The sequence below is a fragment of the Schistocerca cancellata genome, chromosome 7, assembly GCF_023864275.1.
Source record: "Schistocerca cancellata isolate TAMUIC-IGC-003103 chromosome 7, iqSchCanc2.1, whole genome shotgun sequence".
Taxonomy (NCBI): Eukaryota; Metazoa; Arthropoda; class Insecta; order Orthoptera; family Acrididae; genus Schistocerca; species Schistocerca cancellata.
In genome coordinates this window covers 77346619-77368579 of record NC_064632.1, presented here as the reverse complement: position 1 = coordinate 77368579, position 21961 = coordinate 77346619, and the positions used below count along the sequence as shown (strand labels likewise).

The following is a 21961-nucleotide window of genomic DNA, read 5'->3' as shown; positions in this document are numbered from 1 at the left end:
ACAGTACATCGATGTTGTCGCCAGTGGTCGGCGGAAGGTGCACGTGCCCGTCGACCTGGGACCGGACCGCAGCGACTCACGGATGCACGCCAAGACCGTAGGATCCTACGCAGTGCCGTAGGGGACCGCACCGCCACTTCCCAGCAAATTAGGGACACTGAGCTCCTGGGGTATCGGCGAGGACCATTCGCAATCGTCTCCATGAAGCTGGGCTACGGTCCCGCACACCGTTAGGCCGTCTTCCGCTCACGCCCCAACATCGTGCAGCCCGCCTCCAGTGGTGTCGAGACAGGCGTGAATGGAGGGACGAATGGAGACGTGTCGTCTTCAGCGATGAGAGTCGCTTCTGCCTTGGTGCCAATGATGGTCGTATGCGTGTTTGGCGCCGTGCAGGTGAGCGCCACAATCAGGACTGCATACGACCGAGGCACACAGGGCCAACACCCGGCATCATGGTGTGGGGAGCGATCTCCTACACTGGCCGTACACCACTGGTGATCGTCGAGGGGACACTGATCAGTGCACGGTACATCCAAACCGTCATCGAACCCATCGTTCTACCATTCCTAGACCGGCAAGGGAACTTGCTGTTCCAACAGGACAATGCACGTCCGCATGTATCCCGTGCCACCCAACGTGCTCTAGAAGGTGTAAGTCAACTACCCTGGCCATCAAGATCTCCGGATCTGTCCCCCATTGAGCATGTTTGGGACTGGATGAAGCGTCGTCTCACGCGGTCTGCACGTCCAGCACGAACGCTGGTCCAACTGAGGCGCCAGGGTGAAATGGCATGGCAAGCCGTCCCACAGGACTACATCCAGCATCTCTACGATCGTCTCCATGGGAGAATAGCAGCCTGCATTGCTGCGAAAGGTGGATATACACTGTACTAGTGCCGACATTGTGCATGCTCTGTTGCCTGTGTCTATGTGCCTGTGGTTCTGTCAGTGTGATCATGTGATGTATCTGACCCCAGGAATGTGTCAATAAAGTTTCCCCTTCCTGGGACAATGAATTCACGGTGTTCTTATTTCAATTTCCAGGAGTGTATTATGCTCCCGAGTCTGTACGGTCCTCACCTGGTACCTTGCACTTACTGTGTTGTCTTTTGTTTTGACTTGCGATAAGAAGCAGAGCCCGCCATGTCGCCCTGGAAGCTGTGCCTGTTGGTGGCGCTCGCCGCTGTGGTCTGCCCGCCCGCACACGCAGCTACCGCCGTGCCTGCGCCGCCCAAACCGGATCCCAGCTCGTCGTCCGAAGAGTCGGTGCAGCCCGCGCAGGCAGCTGCCGCCGTGCCTGCGCCGCGCAAACCGTATCCCAGCTCTTCGTCCGAAGAGTCGGTGCACCCGGCGTCGCCCAAGGCGCCGCCCTACCCGTCGCCTAGGCCGATACCTGCGGCTGCAGCTGCGCCGCCCAACCCGGCACCCTCCTTTAGACACGCGCCGACACCGCAGCCCGCGCCCGCGGCGATCGACCCCACCCCATACCTGTCGTGCAGCAACTGCGGACGCTTCAACGCGGTCGTCACGGCGCTCCTGCGCGCCGTCTACGCCCTGCTCTTAGCGCTGCTCAACGACGTCAACACTGCGCTGTGCTACACTCTGCATCTCGTCTACATCCTGCTCTGCATAGTAAGTCTCTCCAGCTTCGAAAACTGCGCGGCTGGTCCCGGCGGAGGCTCGAGTCCTCCCTCGGGCATGGGTGTGTGTGTTTGTCCTTAGGATAATTTAGGTCAAGTAGTGTGTAAGCTTAGGGACTGATGACATTAGCAGTTAAGTCCCGTAAGATTTCACACACATTTGAACATTTTAGCTTCGAAAAGCAGGACCCAACTGACGACTAGTGGCGAGAGATAGGTCTTCATGAGGCAAAAATACCGCCTCAGTTTATTCGGAAAGTTAAGTCCGATGCGTCGCGAATTGTGAACCACAGCGAAAATTTAAAGTGTTATACAGTATTTTGAACAGTTTATTATATCTTCCAGCTACTTTCCTACATAACTACTGGCCATTAAAATTGCTACACCAAGAAGAAATGCAGATGATAAACGGGTATTCATTAGACAAATATATTATACTACAACTGATATGTGATTACATTTTCACGAAATTTGGGTGCATAGATCCTGAGAAATCAGTACCCAGAACAACCACTTCTGGCCGTAATAACGGCCTTGATACGCTTGGGCATTGAGTCAAACAGGGCTTGGATGGCGTGTACAGGTACCGATGCCCATGAAGCTTCAACACGATACCACAGCTCATCAAGAGTAGTGACTGGCGTATTCTGACGAGCCAGTTGCTCGGTCACCATTGACCAGACGTTTTCAATTGGTGATAGATTTGGAGGATGTGCTGGCCAGGGCAGCAATCAAACATTTTCTGTATCCAGAAAGGCCCGTACAGGACCTGCAATATGCGGCGTGCATTATCCTGCTGAAATGTAGGGTTTCGCAGGGATCGAATGATGGGTAGAGCCACGGGTCGTAACACATCTGAAATTTAACGTCCCCTGTTCAAAGTGCCGTCAATGCGAACAAGAGGTGACCGAAACGTGTAAACAATGACACCCCATACCATCACGCCAGATGATACGCCAGTGTGGCGATGACGAATACACGCTCCCAATGTGCGTTCACCACTATGTCGCCAAACACGGATACGACCATCATGATAATGTAAACATAACCTGGATTAATCCGAAAAAATGACGTTTTGCCATTCGTGCACCCAGGTTCGCCGTTGAGTACACCATCGCAGGCGCTCCTGTCATTGATGCAGCGTCAAGGGTAACCGCAGCCATGGTATCCGAGCTGGTAGTCCATGCTGCTGTAAACGTCGTCCAACTGTTCGTGCAGATGGTTGTTGTCTTGCAAACGTCCCCATCTGTTGGCTCAGGGATCCTGACGTGGCTGCACGATCCGTTGCAGCCATGCGGATATGATGCCTCTCATCTCGGCTGCTAGTTATACGAGGCCGTTGGGATCCAACACGGCGTTCCGTATTACTCTCCTGAAACCACCGATTCCATATTCTGCTAACAGTCATTGGATCTCGGCCAACGCGAGCAGTAATGTCACGATACGATAAACCGCAATCGCGATAGGCTACAATCCGACCTTTATCAAAGTAGGAAACGTGATGGTACGCATTTGTCCTCCTTACACATCACAACAACGGTTCACTAGGCAACGCCGGTCAGCTGCTGTTTGTGTATAAGAAATCGGTTGAAAACTTTCCTCATTTCAGCACGTTGTAGTAATAAAAGCATATAATTTTACATTCCACGTTATTATGTGCGCTATACAATTCATCCTTGTATATTTATTTACAATCCCCAATTTTCCTGTGTGTTTCTTTTCGTGCCTTTTATGAAAATACTAGTTGAGTACCCGGCGTTGTCCGTGTATTTACTTTGTTCCTACCCACCCCGCACCCCGTTTGTCACTCTCTGCACCTCTTCCTCTCTCTGTCTACCTGCTCCACCCACGCCGACTCTCTGCTCATCGCTTCTTGCCCCACTCTCTGCCCCTATCTCTACCTGCTCTGTCCCCTCTTTCTGTCCATTTGTTTCTATTCCTCTGTCTGTTTGCTCCTTCCTCCTATGTCCTCCTCATCCGTCATGTATCTCCCCGTCCCTCCTCTTCCTTTCCATCTCCCCCTCCTTCCTTTTTCTTTACATCTCCTCCTCTTTCCTTCTTCTGTTAATCTCCTCCTCTCCTCCCTCTCTGTCCATTTTCCTCTCCCACTCTCTCTGACCACCTTCTAATCACCCTCTCTGTTTCCATCTTCTCCTTCTTCCCCTTCTCTCTAGGTTACTGCCCCCATCCCAAGAGGCTGTTCATTATTGCCCCCACAGCACTTCTTTGCAGATCGAACTAATACGTGTACCAAGTTCGGCTGAAATCTTTCCAGAGATCTAGGACGAGGTTTTTACCTTTGGTTTTGCCTGAGTACGTACATTTCAAATATGTTTCACATAAATTTAACATATTTCATACGTATTTGTATAAATATTGCGCCTGTATATCTTCCGAATTTCGCCCTGCAGTATACGGATATTGGCTGTGAAAAGAGCCGGTTGTAAAGAAGTTATAAATTGAAACGTCATGCATAATGCGGCACTGTTCGCGTAATCCCAGTAATAGACGTCATACCTTCTGAACAAGTAGTTGTGCAGTGATAGATTTTTTTAGGCACATTCAGCTGCAGATGCGGATTCTGTCTGTAGAATCTATCGCGAATAAAGTTAGTAGTAAAGAAGCAATAATTTGAAACATCATGCATGATGTGGCCGCGTTCCGCTCAATATTTGACCTCATATCTAAATCAAACTGGATTCCAGTGCCTCTATGTGATTCTCACATGAACCAAAACGCTAACGCTTCTCTCTGTTTTAACAGATACAGGCGACGGTCTCTCTCGAGATTATTGTTGCAGTTACCGGAGTCTCTATAATCTTGCAAACGGTAAGTGATGTAGCTGCTAGCAACTAATCCAAGCAATGTTTTTACACCGGACGGTAAAGCCGCTACCATTTGCCTTTCTTTTATGGTCCACAGGTCGCGAGGCTTCCCGTTGTGGGTCCCTTGCTGCAAACCATAGCGCTGCTGTTGTCTGGTCTCCTCAACTGTTTACTCAGGGAATTGCGCATAGTAAGTACTATAGAACCGCATTTGCAAGATTTTCAATTGTTCACTGCTTAAATCCGAAGCCGACAGTGTAGGATGGATAACATTTACCTCCACTTTTCTTTATACCTACAAGTCAGCTGTCGGTATAACTGAACAAGAATGTCATAAGTAAATTGTAAAGCAGAAAGACCTGCGGAGAAGCGACACTTTCTGTAGGGTCTGGTAGTTCGCGTCAATACAAACGCTGTAAATGTAGTGAACTACATGAGTGGATGGATCGGCGCCCGAGTATCATACAGTTGCAATTTACTAATAACAATTTTATTCAAAGCCATTTGTCGTGAAATCTCAAACGTTCTTCGCCGTTCACTGGCACTCACCCCGTAACTAAAATGTCACATGGCTGTGGGTTCTCAAAGTTGGCCGTAGCGTTCTAACGTCTGTTCACAAAGATTTACTTCACGTTGTTAGCCACTGTTGGGAACCACTGAAGTATGACTATACAAAGTACTGGCTAGTAACTGAAACTTCTCTGCTTGTCTGCAAACTAAAACGTTCAAATGTCGCACCAACTGTACACTAACAGTACATTGTGTGTTGCGGGTACCGATTATAAAGTGGCAGTATTCGCATGTTTTACAATTACGAGGGTCACTCCAAAAGAAATGCACACTATTTTTTTGATATCCATCTTTTATTCTTCATGTTCGAAAGTTTTACAGTGATACATCCTTTAGGAACAATATTTTCATTTCTCCACATAATTTCCATCCCTCTCAACTGCCTTACGCTATCTTGGAACCAGCGCCTGTATACCCTCACGGTAAAATTCTGGACCAACCTGTTGGAGCCACTGTTTGGCAGCGTGCACAAGGGTATTCATCATCTTCAAACCTTGTTCCACGAAGAGAGTCTTTCTGTTTCCCAAAGAGATGATAGTGACATTGAGCCAGGTCAGTGTTGTCCTTCCGAGTTTTGTTATCGCTTCCATGGTTTCTTGACTGACATGTGGCCGTGCAATGTCGTGCAACAGCAAAACATCCTGCTTTTGCCGATGTGGTCGAACACGACTCAGTCAAGCTTGAAGTTTCTTCAATGTCGTCACATATGCATAAGAATTTATGGTGGTTCCACTTGGCATGATGTCCACAAGCAAGAGTCCTTCGGAATCGAAAAACACCGTAGCCACAACTTTTCCAGCAGAAGGTGTGGTTTTGAATTTTTTTTTCTTGGATTAATTTGCATGATGCCACTCCACTGATTGCCTCTTTGTCTCTGGTGAAAAATGATGGACAAATGTTTCATCACCTGTCACAATTCTTCCAAGAAATCCATCCCCACCATTCTCGGACTGTTCCAAAAGTTCGCTGCATACAATTTTCTTGTTTCTTTGTGAGCCACTGTCAACATCATGGGGAGCCACCTGGCGCAAACCTTTTTTAACGCCAACACTTTCAGTATTCTGCAAACACTTCCTTCCCCTATCCCATCGTAGCGTGACAATTCGTTCACTGTGATGCGTCTGTCAGCAGTCACCTATTCGTTAACTCTCTGCACATTGTCTGGAGTGTGTGCAGTACGAGGCCTGCCGCTGCGAGGACAATCCTCAATATTGCCATGCCCGCTTTCATCATGTAACCTGCTTGCCCACCGACTCACTCTATTGCGATCCACAGCAGCATCTCCATACACCTTTTTCAACCTCTTGTGGATGTTTCCCACTGTCTCGTTTTACATCACAGGAAGTCTATGACAGCACGTTGTTTCTGTCGAACGTCAAGTGTACCAGTCATCTTGAAGACAGGCTGTAACGGCGCCACTCACTGGAGCAGGATGAAGTATGTTTAATAACAAACGGGAAGAATGTATTTACACACTGTAAAACTTTCACACATGCAGAATGGAAACTGTATTTTTACAAAGATAGTGTGTATTTCTTTTGGAGTGAGCCTCGTACATAAGCGGACGGATCGATTAGCACCCGGGTATCATACAGTTACTTTTTACAAATAAAAAGTTTATTCAAGCTATTTGTCGTGAAATTTCAAACGTACTTCACCGTTCACCGGCTCTCACCCAGCAACTAAAATGTCACATAGCTGTGGGTTCTCAAAGTTGGCAATATTGTTCTAAGATCTATTCACAAAGATTTATTTCACGTTTTAGCCACTGTCGGGAACCACTGAAGTGTGAATATACAAACTACTGGGTTGCAACTGAACTTGCTCTGCTTGTCTGCAAAATAAAAGGTTCAAATGTCACACTAACTGTACACTAGCAATAAATTATGCGTTGCGGGTACCGACTATAAAGTGTCAGTATTAGCATGTTTTACAACTACTAAGGGCAGAATCACAATATTATTGAGCTGTTTCTTGTTAGAATTTTGTTGCGTTTCTTCCACCAAAAACGTTTTGTACAAAATTAGAACCTCATTTGATCGCATGTACTCTGTAAACTTTTGCATCTGATACTGGATCCACTGTGTCTTCCATTCAGAGTCGCGTTTCTTCTCCTGTCAAGTCTTCATACAAGTTCCCATCCACAGGGAGGCCTTCAGTGTACTCTTTCCATCTATTTGCTGTCTCCTTTGCTTTTGACAGCGGAATTCCCATTGAACTCTTAATGCTGCGGCCATTCTTTCTGATTTCACCGATGGGTTTTTTGCCTTTTCTGTATGCTGAGGCAGTCTTTCCGACGAGCATATCTTTTTCGTTTTCTTCAAATTTTTCCGATAGCCATTTCACACTGTCTTTCCGGCACATCCGATTTAGCGCTCTCCCAAGTGACTTACATTGCTGTAATCTTGTCTTTCCCTGTATATTTCTGTACTTCTCTCTTTCGCCGAACAGTTGAAGTATTTCTTCTGTGCCCAAGGTTTCCTGACCGTGACTCTCCTTGTACTTATACGAATTTGTCTGACCAACTTATGTCATTTACCATTTTTGAAATGTTCATTCCTTTACGACTGTCCTGACTAGTGTGGTATTCAACTTCGATGTAGTCATAGCATCAGAGAATACCAAACGCTTCTCGTCGCCGTTCAGTACTTCACTACCCCATCTCTTTCCACACTGATCGTTCCACACATTTCTCTTTTAACATCAGTCTACTCTTCATCATTACTAAATTGTGATTCGATTTTAGATATGATCCTGGACACCGCTTACAATCCAATATCATATCTCGAAAACTCAGTCCGAACGTAGTATAACCCTGCTGGTATCTCCCCTTGACTCTGGGACTTTTCAAGGTTTACCAGTTGTTGTTGTCATTTTTGAACAGTGCGTTCGCTATTTATAGCTAAAATTTATTGAAGGAGGCAATTAATTTCAGAATTCATTTCTACTACTAAGCCACATTTTACAGTAAATCTTCCGTTTCTCCTCCTACTATCGGAATACATTCCCTAATGGTTATTATCATTTTCCTTTACGCACTGAATTACGTATCTTCAAATATTTTCTCTATTTCTTCATCTTACGATTGTCACATTCGCATATATACCTGAACTATTCTTGTCAGTGTTTGCCTACAGTGAATTCTGATGACAACAACCCTATCAATGGTTCACAGTAACTCCCTCGTTTTCTAAATCCTTCTAATCCCTACCTACCTACATATGATGACTTGTAATTCTGTTACACAATTTTCTGCTACTGTCGATACTATCTTATTTACGTCTGACCAGGTATCGCAATCTTCTTTACATTTCACATCACTAGACTGTACCTTTGCATTTTTCTTTTCAGACATTGAAGCTTCCCCACCACGTTCAAAGTTCTGATATTTCAGGTTCTGCCTCGAAGAATGTTTCCCTTTTTTCAGTTCCTTTAGTGTTTTCCTTATATTCACTTCGCCTCTGGCTGTCTCCTCCTGCACATTGGACATCTGAATGAGGGATTATCGCGAATCTTTTGCTAGTGTGGATATCATCAATGACTCCTTTACAGGCAGCATGTCCATGTTCTGTGTATACACTTTGTGTGTCTTTAATGCAGTGGCTTCCTGTGACTTTGTATCTCCATGTCGTTTGAGTCCTTGCACCTTTTAGTGACAGTTTTCCAACGCAAGGGTATGAAGCTGCTTTAAAAATCTGTCTACACCTCCGCCCTCTTTGACAAGGTCTTTACTAATAGGAGGGAGAGTTGTTATATCAGAAGTCTTCGGAAGCCATTGATGATGATTTTTTTGGTTTATTTACAGTTTAAGCAGTGGCTAGGTTCGAAAGGATATAGGTGTAAAGACGCGTGGAGTGGCCGCGCGGTTAGAGCCGCCATGTCACTGACTGCGGGGCCAATCCCGTCGGATTTTTGGGTCCTCCCTCAGGGATGGGTGTGTGTGTTGCTCTTAGCATAAATTAGTTTAAGTTAGTTTAATTAGTGTGTAAATCTAGGTACCGACGACTGCAGGAGTTTGGTCCCTTAGAACTTCACACACATTTCAACATTCAACATAAAGGTGTAACGTCTCATCGACATAGAGTTCACTCTGGATGGAACATAAAGTCGGATTGTTTCAAGGTTTGAGAAGGAATAACTCCTGCTCGTTCAAAGGAACAATCTCGGCATATGCCTGACGTCGTTTTGGTATATCACGGAAAATCTAAATTAGTAAGATCAGATGTGGATTTAATGTTGTGTTCGAACCAGGGAGCCAGGCTGTCGGGTTGCTAGAGAAAGATGCTACCTCACAACGACGGTGCCATATCCTACGAAGAATAAGGAAAGAGTAGGGATAATGACATCGTAGAAGACATTGTACACGTGAAACCTGTATTTTGATGGATTTTTATCTGAAACTTCCTGGCAGATCAAAACTGCGTACCGGACCGAGACTCGAGCTCGGGTCTCTCGCCTTTTGCGGGCATGTGCTCTGCCGGCCAAGCTACCCAAGGACGACTCACGTTCTGTCCCCACAGCTTTACTTCTGCCAGTACCTCGCTTCCTGCCTTACAACACAGTTTTAATCTACCGAGGAGTTTCATATTAGTTCACACTACGCTGCAGAGTGAAAAATTCATTCTGGAAACACCCCCAGGTTGTGACTTGCCATTCCAGGAGTGCTAGTTCTGCACGTTTTGGTGGAGAGCTTCTGTAAAATTTGAAAGCTAGGAGAGGAGCCATTTGCGGAAGTAAAGCTGTGAGGACAGCTTGTGTAGCTGGGTCGGAGGCCTAAAGAGAGGTACAGGTTATTTATTTTTTTTTTTTTGTAGTTCCCTTTATTGTCCAGGAGCGGGACAAAATAGTGTAGAACGTTACAGACCAGGATGGGAGACACTGTCTAAAAATGTCTTTAAAAAAGGCTGTAGAGCACTTGCCCGCCAAAGGCAATGGCTCGAATTCGAGTCTCGGTCCGGCACACAGTTTTAAACCGCCAGGATGTTTCACCTCAGCACACACTCCGCTGCAGAGTGAAAGTTTCATTTTACTTTTATACAGGGCTATTACAAATGATTGAAGCGATTTCATAAATTCATTGTAGCTCCATTCATTGACATATGGTCACGACACACTACAGATACGTAGAAAAACTCATAAAGTTTTGTTTGGCTGAAGCCGCACTTCAGGTTTCTGCCGCCAGAGCGCTCGAGAACGCAGTGAGACAAAATGGCGACAGGAGCCGAGAAAGCGTATGTCGTGCATGAAATGCACTCACATCAGTCAGTCATAACAGTGCAACGACACTTCAGGACGAAGTTCAGCAAAGATCCTCCAACTGCTAACTCCATTCGGCGATGGTGTGCGCAGTTTAATGCTTCTGGATGCCTCTGTAAGGGGAAATCAACGGGTCGGTCTGCAGTGAGCGAAGAAACGGTTGAACGCGTGGGGGAAAGTTTCACGCGTAGCCTGCGGAAGTCGACGAATAAAGCAAGCAGGGAGCTAAACGTACCACAGCCGACGGTTTGGAAAATCTTACGGAAAAGGCCAAAGTAGAATCCCTACCGTTTACAATTGCTACAAGCCTTGACACCCGCTGACAAAGTCAAACGCTTTTCGGCGCGGTTGCAACAGCTCATGGAAGAGGATGCGTTGAATGCGAAACTTGTTTTCAGTGATGAAGCAACATTTTTTCTTAATGGTGAAGTGAACAGACACAATGTGCGAATCTGGGCGGTAGAGAATCCTCACGAATTCGTGCAGCAAATTCGCAATTCACCAAAACTGAACGTGTTTTGTGCAATCTTACGGATTAAAGTTTACGGCCCCTTTTTCTTCTGCGAAAAAAACGTTACAGGACACGTGTATCTGGATATGATGGAAAATTGGCTCATTCCACAACTGGAGACCGACAGCGCCGACTTCATCTTTCAACAGGATGGTGCTCCACCGCACTTCCATTATGATGTTCGGCATTTCTTAAACAGGAGATTGGAAAACCGATGGATCTGTCGTGGTGGAGATCATGATCAGCAATTCATGTCATGGCCTCCACGCTCTCCCGACTTAACACCATGCGATTTCTTTCTGTGGGATTATGTGAAAGATTCAGTGTTTAAACCTCATCTACCAAGAAACGTGCCAGAACTGCGAGCTCGCATCAACGATCCTTTCGAACTCATTGATGGGGACATGCTGCGCCGAGTGTGGGAGGAACTTGATTATCGGCTTGATGTCTGCCGAATCACTAAAGGGGCACAATCGAACATTTGTGAATGCCTAAAAATTTTTTTTGAGTTTTTGTTTGTGTGTGGAAAGCATTGTGAAAATATCTCAAATAATAAAGTTATTGTAGAGCTGTGAAATCGCTTCAATCATTTGTAATAACCCTGTACATGGTTACGAAGTGGGAGCTTCGTCAGGTTTTGATAGTCAGTTTTAGCCTCTGACAATGATGATGGAAGCTATCATCAAAATCTAGGAATTTTATCCTAATCTGACGTTGCATTAAAATGAGAACTTTTTATTCCATATTTATATATGTTAATGACGTTTAGTCTTTACCGCTTTATGGCGCTACGTCCCAGTCTTCAAGAAGGGTCGCCGAGCAGATGTGCAAAACTATAGACCTGTATCTCTGACATAGATCAGTTGTAGAATTTTAGAACATGTTCTTTGCTCGCATATCATATCATTTCTGGAAACCCAGAATCTACTCTGTAGGAATCAACATGGACTCCGGAAACAGCGATCGTGTGAGACCGAACTCGCTTTATTTGTTCACGAGACCCAGAAAATATTTGATACAGGCTTCCAGGTAGATGCCATTTTCCTCGACTCCCGGAAGGCGTTCGATACAGTTCCGTACTGTCACCTGATAAAGTAAGAGTCTACAGAATATCAGACTAGGTGTGTGGCTGGATGGAAGAGTTTTTAGCAAACAGAACAAAGCATGTTCTTCTCAATGGAGAGACATCTACAGACGTTAAAGTAATCTCTGGCGTGCCACAGGGGAGTGTTATGGGACCATTGCTTTTCACAATGTATATAAATGATCTAGTAGAGAGTGTCGGAAATTCCGTGCGGCTTTTCGCGGATGATGCTGTAGTATATAGAGAAGTTGCAGCATTGGAAAATTTCAGCGAAATGCAGGAAGATCTGCAGCGGATAGGCACTTGGTACAGGGAGTGGCAACTTACTCTTAATATAGACAAATATAATGTATTGCGAATGCATAGAAAGGAGGATCCTTCATTGTTTGATTATATGATAGCGGAACAAACACTGGTAGCAGTTACTTCTGTAAAATATCTGGGAGTATGCGTACGGAACGATTTGAAGTGTAATGATCATATAAAATTAATTGTTGGTAAGGCGGGTGCCAGGTTGAGATTCATTGGGAGAGTCCTTAGAAAATGTAGTCCATCAACAAAGGAGGAGGCTTACAAAACACTCGTTCGACTTATACTTGAGAATTGCTCATCAGTATGGGATCCGTACCAGGTCGGGTTGACAGAGGAGATAGAGAAGATCCAAAGAAGAGCGGCGCGTTTCGTCACAGGGTTTTTTGGTAAGCGTGATAGCGTTACGGAGATTTTTAGCAAACTCAAGTGGCAGACTCTTCAATAGAGGTGCTCTGCATCGCGGTGTAGCTTGCTGTCCAGGTTTCGAGGGGGTGCGTTTCTGGATGAGGTATCGAATATAATGCTTCCCCCTACTTATACCTCCCGAGGAGATCACGAATGCAAAATTAGAGAGAGTCGAGCGCGCGCGGAGGCTTTCCGGCAGTCATTCTTCCCGCGAACCGTACGCGCCTGGAACAGGAAAGGGAGGTAACGACAGTGGCACGTAAAGTGCCCTCCGCCACACACCTTTGGGTGGCTTGCGGAGTATGAATGTAGATGCAGATGTAGATGAGGTGCCAATAGTCTTGGAATAGCTCCTAATATCGAATCGGACCTCCTTTTTGCCAGGCGTAGTGCAGCAACTCGACGTAGCACGGACTCAACAACTCTTTGGATGTCCCCAGCAGAAATACTGCGCCATGACCCCTCTACAGCCGTCTATAATTTCTAAAGTGTGGCCGGTGCAGGATATGGTGCCCGAACTGACCTCTCGATCATTTACCATTTAAGCTCGATGGGATTCGTGTCGGGCGATCTGGGTGGCCAAATCATTTCTTTGAACTTTCCAGAATGGTTTTGAAACCAATCGCGAACATTTGTCACCCGGTAACGTGACACCTTTGCCTGGGAACATGAAGTCCACGAATGGCTGCAGATGGTTCCCAAGTGGCAGAAAGTAACTATTTCCAGACAAATGCTGATGGTGTTGAGAAAGTAACCAGCCACAAATTTATTTTAAGTTCCTTTATTCAGAAGGTACCATTACGGGTTTCGAATCATTACAATTCATCGTCCAGACGGCTTTTATGCTTTCATTAGAACATGTGGTGCATTTTTTACTGATTAGTTGTCCTCAAATATAAATAATACATAATTATAAGCACGTCACTCAGATTGTTGCGTTACAGATTTGCATTGGGATGTGACTCACGTGAAATGTCGGTTAGGAGTACTTGTTTCCATAGTTTTCATCCAGCAGACCGCATTCGTAGTTTTCGCCATATTCCCATCATTGCACCATACACGTGTATAATTGAGTGCTCCAGATTTGTCACTGAATATATTTCCACCACATTCCTACCGTTGCACACGTAAATTTGTATCGCTGAGCACTTCATATTAGTCACAGTACGGACTTCGAACATGCACCCCTTATTTTGATTGATACCAAGTGTTTACAAACATATGAGCACCTAGATGCTATTATATATCGTAACATTATGAAAATGCCACATGTTTGGAAAAAGATCATATATTTATTTATGTAACTAAAACGCCTTTTACACTAGTACAGAGAGACATGGATTTTGTGAATATTACAGCGAATACCGCTACACTAATTATAAAGACGTTCCATGTCAAAGTTTATATATAGACCTATATATAGGTCAGACAGTACATTATCTATTTACATTCAGCATCATGAGAATGGTATTAACATATCAATTTGCTACTTGATTTGCAGATATGTGTAGGAATACTATTTGCTTTGGAGGGCGGAAAATAATTTTTGAAAATTTTTCAGGAAGGAGGTGTTAGCCAACTCAGTTTGTTCATTAAGGATACAGTCTGGGGTGCTGTTTGTGTGTGGGTGTATTTCTATTTCTTCCAATATACACATAGTGGCTCCATTTTCTGCTACATATAAAGTGCTAGATGTGAACAGCATACTTCATAAGCCGAAAACTAAAAGACCTCATTACCAAATACTATACTTTTGAAAATAACCACACCATACATAACACACATGAACTCATAAGCTTAATTAAAGACATCCACATCCCACCAATGCTAAATTAGCATTGACTAAACACAGTCAACCCTTACACCAACATCCCTGTCAATGAGACTATTAACATCATAAGAAACAATCTGCTTAAATATAAGAAAATTAGCATCGCTGAGTTAGCTATAATCACGTCGGAGACCCTTTCAGATGAATCACCTGAGTACAAATGACAAGTCCACCAATGCACTGTCCTTGCACAATACTACTGCAATTTTTATATGTGCATATCGTTATCCCATGACCTTTACCGCCTCAATATAGATTATAATGGTCACTGCCACATAAAAGACACTATCAAAGCTGAAAGACTCATTATATCATCTGTTTATTTACAGACACTGGTGTACTAGTGGCTTCTGGTGTCAGAGACCCCTGCTGATGTGTCTTCATTGGAATCAGATGTGAATTTCGTGTTCTGAATTTAAACGAATGTAAAAATGTTCAAATAAATAATACCTTTCCGCATCATAATCAAAAAGTAAACTGCTTTCTCTATTTATTCAGAACTAAATTTGATCGAAATTATTCTGTAAGCCCGAGGAATTAAAATATTGTGAAATGACACGATCCCTGAAAATGACTCAACAAAATTGGAGGAGGCACAGTGGTATAATGTGGGATATGAACGTTTTTTGCAATACCTGTGAGCTGTTTGGCCGATTTCAAGATGATATGCGTATTGCCAGCGGTGAGGAAAAGCAGGCAAAGTCTAGAAATATTTCCTCGAGTAGGAGTCGTCTGACAGTTTCGTGCGGCTGGTTACATTTAACGCTTCAACTTCTGGAAGAAAGAATTGTACAGATATAACTAGACACAGGTGAGTTTGTGGATGAATGTGTGGAACGCATGCCTGCTGTGAGTGTAAGGACTGTGCGACGCAACGCGCTCTTTCGTACATCGACGGCGGCTCTGCAACATAAATTGTCCACCTACCTCGATACTGCTGCAGATCTGCACACGTAACTCCTCACTGCAGCTACTTAAGAGATCTCAGAAAAGCAGTGTTGAAGAAACTGAGATTTCATAACTACACGTCGGAGGCCACTATGGGTACAAAAAGCTGAAAACAGGATTGTGAAGTGCAAAGACTAAATCGGAAATGGGTTGGTGTTCAAATTTCTAAGTTCAAAGTTCCTTTTAAACTTGCATTAGGATTTTTTTATTGCTATTAACCAAGATCATCAGCCCATTGTGTTCAAATCATTAAAGTTCCTGTTCACAATCCTCGTCACACTCAAACAGCTAGAACTTTTCCTGTCCAATTCCGTAATCATTTACGAGAGTCACACTGTCAATAAACTGCTATTTACTTTTGCACTCGGCATTCAGTGGTTGTCTTTAAATAAAATTTTTGCTAGCCATAAATACTCAGTAAAAAAAAATTACTTAGTATCGCCACGCCTTTACTTCAAAGTTTACACATGCGATTATCTCCAGAACGAAACATTTCTCGACTCTTAAAATTTCACAAATAGTTAATGGTAGACACCAGCTACCTTTATCACTGGACCGAAACGCGGAAGTCACAATATCACTTCATTTTACACATAAAGCGTTCGGACACTTTCAGCATGACCGACTCCTTTGAAAGCTAATCCACCACTTCCTTCTTCTCTCTGCCCCTACAAGTACCTCTATCTCATGCGTTAGGTGGCTGTACAGAATTATGGCCAATCAGGACTGACTTTCAGGGCGCGGCTTGCGCCAAAATCTAGCAAGAACCAACCACTGCTCTCAGCTCATTGACGTCATTAAAATAAACAACTCAAAACTCTCTTATTAAACAAATAAAATGAAATAAACTTTAAGCAGTACTTTACGTCTGGAGTCTTTCCCACGATACAAAGCTGGATCACTTGTAAGTTCCTATAGACAATTACTAACTGAAAATTTAATATTGGCAAATGTCCCACATACACTCACACAAATGCTGTCTTTCACACTCACCCTAACACAAAACATAACTATCTACTTGAAATTCTTAAAGTTATTACTACAGCAAAGTTACGAAAGGTTTTCTAAAATGAGAACTTTCCAAATTTGAATCTAAACACTGAAGGTGTTATAATATCCTTTCAAATAGTCGCAGAGTGTCGGATAATTACGTTTTTTACTGACTTTTCTTGTTTTTGTAACTTCCAAATTATGACAGTTATTCAGATTTTGGCAGATTGTTCCTTTGTACCTAATATGAAGTTCATCAGGCTATTTCTGCATCACTTATTAATTTTTATTGTTCCAGAGAATGTAACTTCTCTGTAAGCGCCTCTCCGCTACTTTCACACGCTGCAGTCATACCATATGGTCATGACGCACGTCTGCAGTACACAGCTCGCCCGTTGCAGATCTTATAAGATTCTGACTGCTTACGCTGGAGCCCACATAGATTCTTACAAGAAATCCTTAATAGAGAAATTGGCGATCGCGCCCTAGTTGCGATGTCTGAACTGGACATGTCAGTAAGCTAATTACATGGATACCTGTTGCACACAAAGCGTTTCTAAGTCCTCCCTCATAAATTCTTACAGTGTGTGTAACGGAACTGAAATGATGGTGGGCTGACAGTAATTTGGAGCACGCGTGTCTGAAACGGGCGCGCTTGTGTGAGACTGCCAGGGAGTGCACCCTGATGCCATCTATTGGCGAAACTGGGAATTAGCGCTGTCAGACAATGCACTAAGCTCTCAGAGTCAAATGTATTCTTTTTCTTGGTAACTATAAGTTATTACTGTATAATTTAATGTTGTAAAACGCTAGTAGTAAATTATTATGACTGGTATGGACTCCAGGGTAGTAAATATAAATATTCTTAAATACTAAATGATTTCGGTAAAAAGGTGGTAGGGGAACGCCCCCACTCTTGGTGATACAAGCATAGCTAGGGGTAGCTGGAGACACAGGGACTGAACAATGAAATGGCCTGGGGAGTGTTGACGTGATCGGACGTGCGTAACTGTGCTCACGCAAAAGTGATTGTGCCACAGCGAAGAGGCGAATATCGTCGCCGTTTTTGGAGTAAAACGCGACGAATGGTTGTTGAAGCCGCCTCTATGCCACTGGGGCTGATTGTAAGACTTCCTGCGCCCAGATTTTATGGCGGACGTGCAGTAGCTTATACGAGAGCTACAGCTCGTAGTTCCAGCCGCCATTAAGGGCATGAGGCGTGAAGAGCTGCGTTAGCCACATGCATCTCACCACCAGCACCGACACGTCTACCCAAGGCAAGACTGCTTGCAATTGTTAACTCGAACTTTGTATACATGTAAAAGGAGAATACCAGTTTTCTTTTATGCAAGTGCAGAGGACAGAATATAGTAATGAGTAAACTTACGACGCATGTTGTTCATTGTAAAGTGTAGTAACCTCAAACATAGTATAGTGAAATCAGACTGAGGCCACCATCGCCTCTTTCATTTACAATTCTTTTGGTTGTAGAATACTTTAGCGTATAAGAATGTTGAAAAGAGCAATGGTCACACCAGAATGAGTCGCCTATTTACAGTTACTTAAATTTTTCTGAGCAACCTTTCAAGTAAAGTCACTTAACTAATTCTGTATCAATGGTCCTAAGAGTAATATCCAAAATCATTAAATAAGTTGAAGGATAGAATTTTGTTAACCGAAGTTGCATAACCTGTCTTGGTAGTAATTACCAAGCCAACTCACAGAAATTGAGAGAGTATTTGCTTTGTAGAATCAGCTAGAATGATCAGAAATAGTAATATTCAGAATTAAGTTTAAATTCAACTCAAGCCATTTCACTTTGAAACGAGCCCAAAAATGGATTTATTCTTTTGCTCCTTCAGAGCTGGCGACCGTAGTTATAAGTATTTTCAGGAGGATTCGACGGTAAGTCTGCTGCTCTCGTCGTGCCGATAGGATTATCCACTGCTGCTAGCAGTGGTGATTGAATTCATAAGCTCACTACCAAGTTAAGTGGGTCAGGTAGGCAGTGTTACCGAGTGAACTGTAGGGCACTGTAGGCTGTGGATCGAACCCGTTCAATCATCACAGCTCTTAGGGAAATAGTCCGGTTAGGAGTGTACTATTCATTAGGTAAATACTGGCGAGTAACGGTCAAAAATGTATTCGCAAGTGAATTTAGGAAGGTCCACGTAGCACCTAGTTAATGTGGGGCAATGGCGAGGATAGGAGTGGAGTAAAAGTGAGCTGAGCTTGTGGCAGCTGTGCTGGATTCAAATATTAACTACGTGAATTCACTACTGCCTCTTACCATTGGGACTGAGCTATTTACAGTTAAAATACGTAGCAGTAAGCGCAAAGGCGTGACAGCTACAAGTCCGTATTGGTTTTATACATACGGAATTGGGAAGTGGGTCATTCCGTCAGTGGAGGGGGTTAAAACAACCGAGTCAGTGGAGAACATACCCCATTTACTGATGGAAAGATTCAGCGGTTCGGTCGCATGTGGAAAGTATACTCAGTAGACCCCCATTTGCAGACTACAGCTTATGAGCGCTTAGAAACGCAAGCGAGTAACAATACGTTTTACATCCTGCCGTATGTTTACTGAATAAATGCAACTAATTTCCTGAAATTCTGTTAATAATTATAATCATTGGCCTCAAATGAATCTGATAACAATAGCCACTCTTAAACCTCTGTATGCGATTTCATACGTTGATACTTAGAATTTGTTTGTATCTTAGCTTTGCGCACTCCCATCAGAAAATGAAATAGTTTAAAAAATGAAATAATTTAAAAATGAAATAGTTTACAGCGCCACGGTCGAATCCTGTCGCTCTAAAGCCTTGCAGACGCAAGAGTGTTGCGTTCATTGAATTTACACGAATATTCCTGCAGAAAGGACAAACGCTCTCTGAGCAATGAACAGTGCTCGAAATATCTAACTGGTTGCTCTACACACCGTTGGAGTTCGTAACGGGGATTAAGAGTCGACGTGCAGGCTACTGAAGCAGGAGGAATACCTTGAGATTAAGATCGTACGCAGGTTATACCAGCCAACTGACATCTTCTCCTGGATATTGGCCTTTTCTGAGATATTTTCATGCCTTACGCTCTTCAGATACACGTGTCCTTGCTGCCTCTTTATGATCTGTAGTGTCATCAACGTTTCCTCCAAATACAAGGGTATGCTGCGAAGTAATGCCTCCGAACTACTTCTGTGAAATCTGTTAAAGCTATTTAAATAAACCAAATGTTATTAACATTCTGCACTCTTATTCGTGAGGCCTACATATTTACTTCTGAACATAAGTCAGCCTGGCGACGAACACATTTCTACCAAAGTGGAGTCGGATCGTTACGTACATCGCTGCACTCGTGCATGGTTTGGGCTTGTCGTGCTGAAGGAAACTTGATTTCAGTGCGGTGTTTCTCACGCACCGACATAGTTACATTACACACTGCCATGTTACACATCAAAACACGAAGAATAAAGATGTAGAATGTCAATAACGTTTATTTCATTAAAAAAGCTTTAAAAATTTTCACACAGAAAATTTGGTGTCGTTACTTTTCATAACACTGTCGTATGTCTCCATCTTTTCTTATCCTTTGGAGTCCACCGAAGAAGGTCCTCAACGCAACAGAAGTTATCAACCGGAAACAAAACGAGTTACGATGTGTATTATGTGCATATACACACACATGTGCATTACACGCATATATGTGTGTGTGTTGAGTGCAATGGACTCTTTTAAATTTTGATAAAAGCTAGCATAAGATACTGAAAAGTATGGATATTTAAAACTTGTACACAATCTAGATTGCTACTATACGAGTCGAAGGTCTCTTAAGGGATTCTTTAGTTTAGAGGCGATTACTGTTGATAGTTGTACCCTATCGCATATGTTTTTCAGTCTGTAAACTGAGAAGGCTATGGAGGCTTCCAAGGAGACATTTGGAAAGCGAATTACAGTTCGGGGAGAAGAAACTAAATTTAAGGTTTACAGATGACATTAAATTCTGACTGAAACGGCAAATGACTCGCTAGAGCAGTTGAGCGAAGTGGATATTGTCATGAAAAGAGATAGTAAATTGAAGATCAACCAAAGTAAAACAAAGTAATGGAATGTAGTCTAACGAGAGGAGGTGAATTGAGGGAATTGGATATGGAAATAAGACACTGAAACTGGTAGACGAAATTTTTTATTTGAACAGCAAAATACCTAACCACGCCATAAATAGATAGATTATGAAATGCGGACTAGCAATAGCAAGAAAACCGCTTCTGAAAAACAGGAATCCGTTAACGTCTAAAGTACATTTAACAGTAAGTCTTTTATGAAAGGATTTGTCCCGAGTGCAGCTTTTCATCAAAGCGCACACCGGATAATAATTATGGATGCATATAGACAACACATAGGACTTGTTTCACTATTCGGTACCTCTCCAAACACGAAAAAAGATCCAAAAACATGTGGGAGCTAGAGGGCAATTTGATACATTCCTATAATTTTGTCACAGATGAACTTCCATCAGAACAGAAAGCTGAAACAAAAGTGGTGCTGTGCTATACCCTATAGCAAGTGATCGTGCAATGAACTAGTTCCATCCTATCTAAGTGCTTCCTAACAATTTTTATTTTTCGGGAAAAGTATCCCCCCCCCCCCCCCGCACGCATCTCGTGGTCCTGCGGTAGCGTTTTCTCGCTTCCCACGCCCGGGTTCCCGGGTTCGATTCCTGGCGGGGTCAGGGATTTTCTTTGCCTCGTGATGGCTGGGTGTTGTGTGCTGTCCTTACGTTAGTTAGGTTTAAGTAGTTCTACGTTCTAGGGGGCTGATGACCATAGATGTTAAGTCCCATAGTGCTCAGAGCCATTTGAACCAAAAGTATCCCCTGCGTAAATACGAGTACGGTACTTACGTAAACATCAGTGTGGAAGTACGGATTTTTCTCCCAAAATAATTAACTGATCGTGAAACAGAAAGTCTGCTTCAACATGGAAGTTCGTAGTAAGAACAGAAATGTCATTTGACGATGAACTGCAATATAACGATGTCAATACAGATTAACTAGATCAAAGAGAGAGAAACTACGAACAAATTATTTCCTCGCTGTAGACTTAGCTGAAAATTTACGTTTCAATAAGCGCACACATATTCATTACACAAATCATCTATGGCACACCAGGACAAAAGCATTCCGAAACAAAGCTAACATTATGCTACCAACAAAATTCATGAATGCCATTTTGATTTATAGGACAATATGCATTCAAAAATGTAACAGAGAACCGGAGGGCTAATGCGTGTGACAGAACGTATGAACAATAATCATTCAAACTACCCAAGCCTCCGAAGGTTCAGTTAAAAAAGTTTCTCTTCTCCATAGTTAATCAAATTAAAATTACTTGTACACTGACTCAGACACCTAAATATTCGAGTATAATGTGAGAGCGCTCAGTCCTTTCATAAAAATCGCACTCATTCATGCCTCATTAATCACAACCTCGCATAACATAGGCCTCAGTGCACATTAAGAGAGACGTGGTGCACTAAATCTCAAGTTTTTAAGGCAACTTACTCTCGTAAATGTTAAAAGCATACGA

At 43.4% G+C, this 21961-nt stretch overlaps 1 protein-coding gene across 1 annotated transcript in view; it reads left to right on the top strand.

Moving 5' to 3' along the window:
- Window positions 1–1142: 1142 nt before the first annotated feature.
- LOC126092651 (uncharacterized) overlaps window positions 1143–21961 on the top strand; it is a 103973-nt gene continuing 83154 nt past the window's right edge. Inside the window, exon 1 of the mRNA XM_049908373.1 lies at window positions 1143–1631. Coding sequence (XP_049764330.1) covers window positions 1143–1631 — 489 coding nt within the window. The remainder of the gene's footprint in view (window positions 1632–21961) is intronic.